Here is a 6,242-nt window from a genome sequence, read left to right as displayed (position 1 = left end):
TTACATCCCTCCTTGCCCCCTCTGCTCACTAGTGAGTCCCTGTCACCTGTATTTACTGGGGGATAACCTAGTACATCCCTCCTTGCCCCCTCTGCTCACTAGTGAGTCCCTGTCACCTGTATTTACTGGGGGGATAACCTATTACATCCCTCCTTGCCCCCTCTGCTCACTAGTGAGTCCCTGTCACCTGTATTTACTGGGGGGATAACCTATTACATCCCTCCTTGCCCCCTCTGCTCACTAGTGAGTCCCTGTCACCTGTATTTACTGGGGGGATAACCTATTACATCCCTCCTTGCCCCCTCTGCTCACTAGTGAGTCCCTGTCACCTGTATTTACTGGGGGGATACCCCATTCCATCCCTCCTTGCCCCCTCTGCTCACTAGTGAGTCCTTGTCACCTGTATTTACTGGGGGGATAACCTATTACATCCCTCCTTGCCCCCTCTGCTCACTAGTTAGTCCCTGTCACCTGTATTTACTGGGGGGATAACCTATTACATCCCTCCTTGCCCCCTCTGCTCACTAGTGAGTCCCTGTCATCTGTATTTACTGGGGGATAACCTATTACATCCCTCCTTGCCCCCTCTGCTCACTAGTGAGTCCCTGTCACCTGTATTTACTGGGGGATAACCTAGTACATCCCTCCTTGTCCCCTATGCTCACTAGTGAGTCCCTGTCACCTGTATTTACTGGGGGGATAACCTATTACATCCCTCCTTGCCCCCTCTGCTCACTAGTGAGTCCCTGTCACCTGTATTTACTGGGGGGATAACCTATTACATCCCTCCTTGCCCCCTCTGCTCACTAGTGAGTCCCTGTCACCTGTATTTACTGGGGGGATAACCTATTACATCCCTCCTTGCCCCCTCTGCTCACTAGTGAGTCCCTGTCACCTGTATTTACTGGGGGGATAACCTATTACATCCCTCCTTGCCCCCTCTGCTCACTAGTTAGTCCCTGTCACCTGTATTTACTGGGGGGATAACCTATTACATCCCTCCTTGCCCCCTCTGCTCACTAGTTAGTCCCTGTCACCTGTATTTACTGGGGGGATAACCTATTACATCCCTCCTTGCCCCCTCTGCTCACTAGTGAGTCCCTGTCATCTGTATTTACTGGGGGATAACCTATTACATCCCTCCTTGCCCCCTCTGCTCACTAGTGAGTCCCTGTCACCTGTATTTACTGGGGGGATAACCTATTACATCCCTCCTTGCCCCCTCTGCTCACTAGTGAGTCCCTGTCACCTGTATTTACTGGGGGGATAACCTATTACATCCCTCCTTGCCCCCTCTGCTCACTAGTTAGTCCCTGTCACCTGTATTTACTGGGGGATAATCAATTTGTGTCCCTCCTCCCTCTGCTCACTAGTGAGTCCCTGTCACCTGTATTTACTGGGGGGATAAGCTATCCCCATCCCTCATTGCCCCCCCCCCCCCCTGCTCACTAGTGTCACCTGGGATTACTTAGATCTTTTCTCAGTGCTTACCGAGTTAGTCATCGTCCCTTGTGCACCCCTGGTGAGTCCCTGTCGATTCTGCTTATTGGGGTACTTGTTCTCCAGCGCTTTCTTGGTAAGTCACTGTCTGCTTTGTTTACTGTGGGAGTCCCTGACCATGTGCTACTTAAGAGAACCCCTATACCCTCTGTTTTAACTATTTAAAGTGTTTTCCTATGCTCAGTGGGTGAGTCCGTGTCCCCTGAGTGCCTCTCTCCCATGAGCTCTGTGGGAGAGCCTCTGTCAGCTGTGGTCCCTGAGTTTGTCCTTGTCACTATGCTTCCAGGGTTAGTCCCTGTCCCGTGATTCTTGGGAGATCCCCTGCCCCTTCTGCTGACTGTGAATCTTTGTCCGGAGTGCTTCCTGGGTGAATCCCTGTCCCCCTGTGTGGGTAGGTGTCCCCTGTGTATCTTCCCTGTCCCCCTATGTAAGTAGGTGTCCCCTGTGTATCTTCCCTGTCCCCCTGTGTGGGTAGGTGTCCCCTGTGTATCTTCCCTGTCCCCCTATGTGGGTAGGTGTCCCCTGTGTATCTTCCCTGTACCCCTATGTGGGTAGGTGTCCCCTGTGTATCTCCCCTGTCCCCCCGTGTGGGTAGGTGTCCCCTGTGTATCTCCCCTGTCCCCCTGTGTGGGTAAGTGTCCCCTGTGTATCTTTCCTGTCCCCCTGTGTGGTTAGGTGTCCCCTGTGTATCTCCCCTGTCCCCCGTGTGGGTAGGTGTCCCCTGTCCCCCCGTGTGGGTAGGTGTCCCCTGTGTATCTCCCCTGTCCCCCCGTGTGGGTAGGTGTCCCCTGTGTATCTCCCCTGTCCCCCTGTGTGGGTAGGTGTCCCCTGTGTATCTCCCCTGTCCCCCCGTGTGGGTAGGTGTCCCCTGTGTATCTCCCCTGTCCCCCCGTGTGGGTAGGTGTCCCCTGTGTATCTCCCCTGTCCCCCCTGTGTGGGTAGGTGTCCCCTGTGTATCTCCCCTGTCCCCCCGTGTGGGTAGGTGTCCCCTGTGTATCTCCCCTGTCCCCCCGTGTGGGTAGGTGTCCCCTGTGTATCTCCCCTGTCCCCCCGTGTGGGTAGGTGTCCCCTGTGTATCTCCCCTGTCCCCCCGTGTGGGTAGGTGTCCCCTGTGTATCTCCCCTGTCCCCCCCGTGTGGGTAGGTGTCCCCTGTGTGTCTCCCCTGTCCCCCCGTGTGGGTAGGTGTCCCCTGTGTGTCTCCCCTGTGTGGGTAGGTGTCCCCTGTCCCCCTGTGTGGGTAGGTGTCCCCTGTGTGTCTCCCCTGTCCCCCCGTGTGGGTAGGTGTCCCCTGTGTGTCTCCCCTGTCCCCCCGTGTGGGTAGGTGTCCCCTGTGTATCTCCCCTGTCCCCCCGTGTGGGTAGGTGTCCCCTGTGTATCTCCCCTGTCCCCCCGTGTGGGTAGGTGTCCCCTGTGTATCTCCCCTGTCCCCCCGTGTGGGTAGGTGTCCCCTGCGTATCTCTCTGTTAATCCCTTCCTCTGGGAACCCTGGGTGAGCCCTGTCTTCTATGCACACTGGGTGGATTCCCTGTTTCCAGTCCCCTGGGTCCCATGATTTAGTCCTTGCCCCTGAGCTCTCATCATGAAGCCCTGTGGCCCTTTTCCTCTGGGTGATTATCCCTAGACATGTCCCTTGTGCTCTCTCTGTCCCCTGTGTGACTCCCTGTCTTTTTGTACTCCATGATTCGATCCCTTCCCCCCCGGGTCACTGGGTGAGCCACTGCCCCGTGTGCATGATCTGCTTGTCCCTTTGGGTATCAGTGACCTCAGCGGTACCGTATGGCTGTGAGATCTCCGTGGGGTCCGGGCTCAGTTTCCTGGTCTCTGGGCGCGGATTGCAGATCTGTTCCAGCTCCGTCTGTTCCTTCCCAGCAGTCCGGATGCAGAGCCTGATTTACAGATAATGTTTTACTGCAGATCCGTAATGTGCAGGAGCGGGTCCCGGTTCCCCTCGGTATTATTCGAGCGATGAATCCGCTGCTGCTGTTTTATTCCCTGTGTTTATCTCGTTGCTGTACTAAGCCACTTCTCCCGGTGCCCACCGTGAGTCGCCAGCCTCGGATATCCCCGTATTTGGTGCTGCTTTCCGGGCAGGATTCTCCGGACCGCCTGGCACTGTCTGCAGCGTAGAGCTGAGCTGCTCTTGTGAGAGACGGAGGGGGGAGCTGTGTGCCTGTCCCTTTAAGAGCCTGGTCAGGGAGCCCCGTGTGTGTGTCAGTCAGTGAGTGTGTGTCAGTGAGCAGCACACAGGGACACACAGCGCTCACATTTGGACTCACTTGACAGGTTCGGTTGAAGCAATCAGAGGTGGCTGCTGCTGTGACAAAGGGGATTGTGCATTTCCAGCATGCTGACCGACCCTGACTTACCTCCGGAGTTTGAGAGGTGAGTGCCCCGCTCCTTGACTCTGCTGTTTGCCTGTCCCCTGCTCCCTGCCTGTCCCTTGTCCCCTGCTCCCTATTTGTCCCCTGTTCTCTGCCTGTCCCTTGCTCCCTGTCTTCCCTTGCAGCCTGCCCCCTTATCCCTGCCTGTCCCCTGATCTCTGCCTTCTTCCTGCTTGTCCCTTTCTCCCTGCGAGTTCCCTGCCTTCCCATGCCGCCTGTCCCCTTATCCGTGCTAGTCTCCTGCCCTGGCTTCTCCCTACCTTCTGTGGCTCCTGGCCGGTTCCCCGCACCAAGACCCCCAGCCCCGGAGCTGATGATCCTGGCAGCAGCAGAGTATTGATCTCTTCCCAGCCCCGACCTGTCACAGGCTGACTTTAGCTTTGCACTTTCCATTTAAACTACAATCCTCATGCAAAGTTTGTGCTCCTGTGTTCCTCACTGCCACATAATCTTAGGCACATTTGGTGACATTCAGGCACACTGCATCTGCTCCTAGATTACGGTCAGCTTTTGAGTTAACATGAATTTAGCAAAAAACAGTATTGAAAGAGCCAATAGCCTAGATCATCTGGGGAAAAACAACAATCTATTGTTATTCATTTATAAGTAAATGTGATGCTTTTTTATATTAATGCATATCTGAAGATTTCAGTTAAGATTAAAAATACTAAACTACTGAGATCATTTGAAATAATACAAGCAATAAACATACTCCAAAATTTCATTCTGTTTAAATCATTTATTTTTGAAAAAAATATTCTCCAATTTTATATTTAGTTACATTTCCAAACATCTTTCGTTATTACTTTAATATTTTATTGTTATTATTGTTTTTAATTATTTTTTGGATTTTTTTTTTTATTTGTAATATTTTGTTACCAAATTGTGATGATATAAAGCTGCCTAGCGTTTCAGCTCCCGGCCCTTCATTCACATCAGACTAAGACCATTGCCTGGTGACATTTTCTGGCATTTTAGGTAAAATGTAGTTGTTATCCTATGAAATGAAAGTACAATCTCCTTTGATTCTGATGTCAGCTTTTATTTTTATCCAAATGACTGAAAATAGACTGACAGGCAAATCTTATATTTATGTTTTTTTTCCAACATCCAAAGGTCAGTTCTGATATTTGTTCATTCACTGGCCTCATATGTGTGACAAATTATAGATTCAAAACAAAAGGATATACCCAGTGCAGTCACGATGCATGTAGTTAAAAACATAGATAAAAGAGATTTATCATTTTTATTACATTTTAAATCAGTGAATTTTAAAAGTAACTGTTTACTCAAGCTTCAGAAACTTTATTAAAGTTTTTGAAAATAAGACCGTTTATATCTACTGCTCACATTACTGTATAAACTTAATAGAGAAGTTAACTCTGGTGTGGTTTACATGAGGAGGATGAGCAAAGGTGTGCTACAAATCTGTCTAATAATCACATCTGTATCTTCATTCCCTACATACGAGTTTAATGAAATGAGTGCCCCAATAATACAAATGTTTTCATTTTACGTAGCTACAAAACTTTGTGAGTTTCTCAAACAGCATTCGTACAAATCCCTTTCCCATATGCAGGGACAACTGTTCTGTTCAGTGACATCTCTGTGTTAATATTAACACCTCTTGTACCAAGACAAATGTTTCTTGCAATATGCAAGGCCTTGCAGAGTTGTTTACCAGTTTTGTCGCTTTCTGTGATGGGTATGATGGTCTCTCCAGCATCTGAAACTTTTACAAGTTAATGCTGTCAGTGCTCCCTACCCTGCCTCACTCAAGGCTTAGTGCGACTAGCGGATAATCTTTGTTGTTGAATATCATTTACTTGCAGCTCATTTATTAAATGCTCTATGACCTGTGATTTATTTATTGTGCAATCACACAGACTTGTTGCAGGATATTGTTGCTCTAGGTATGTTGTTTATTTAGCACTGTAAACAGATTTAAATCAGCCCAAAGTCAGAAGCAACCTGAGTTTTACAATCTAATATCACTTAGGCATATACAGCAAAAAACAAAAAAGCTCATTGTAAGGTGTATAATGAAAATGTTTGAAATGTTTTTATTGTAGCTGCAAACTTTTCATTGATACAGATGATGTATTTGATTCCGCTACACTGATGTCATTTTGTAAAATGCGTTGCGCAGTCAGATGAAGTTGTGTCAGTTTGTCTTTTAGCCATCAGAATTGTTTTATTCAGCAAGTGTTAATAGCGGTGGAATTGTAGGTCTTTAGTATGCTTATCCAACACCAGCTTCTCTTGCCAGGTAGGGGTTAAATAGCACAATGAGGTTTCTTGGTGTTTGGTTGGACTCTGATGTTTTCTACATGACAATTGGCGAAAATGATCACGGTATT

General features: G+C 49.2%; 1 protein-coding gene across 3 annotated transcripts in view; it reads left to right on the top strand.

Moving 5' to 3' along the window:
* The first annotated feature begins 3,368 nt into the window (after positions 1-3,368).
* Positions 3,369-6,242, top strand: part of SOX5 (SRY-box transcription factor 5) — a 488,205-nt gene continuing 485,331 nt past the window's right edge. Inside the window, exon 1 of one of the 3 annotated variants that reach the window (XM_053719111.1) lies at positions 3,369-3,883. In XM_053719111.1, the coding sequence (XP_053575086.1) occupies positions 3,846-3,883 (38 nt within the window). In that variant the 5' untranslated portion in view covers positions 3,369-3,845. The remainder of the gene's footprint in view (positions 3,884-6,242) is intronic. The other 2 variants (XM_053719110.1, XM_053719112.1) reach the window with 2 other exon arrangements.

Source organism: Bombina bombina, chromosome 6, assembly GCF_027579735.1.
Source record: "Bombina bombina isolate aBomBom1 chromosome 6, aBomBom1.pri, whole genome shotgun sequence".
NCBI classification, from domain to species: Eukaryota; Metazoa; Chordata; class Amphibia; order Anura; family Bombinatoridae; genus Bombina; species Bombina bombina.
The sequence above is the reverse complement of the archived record's forward strand: the minus strand, read 5'-3'. Positions and strand labels throughout refer to the sequence as shown.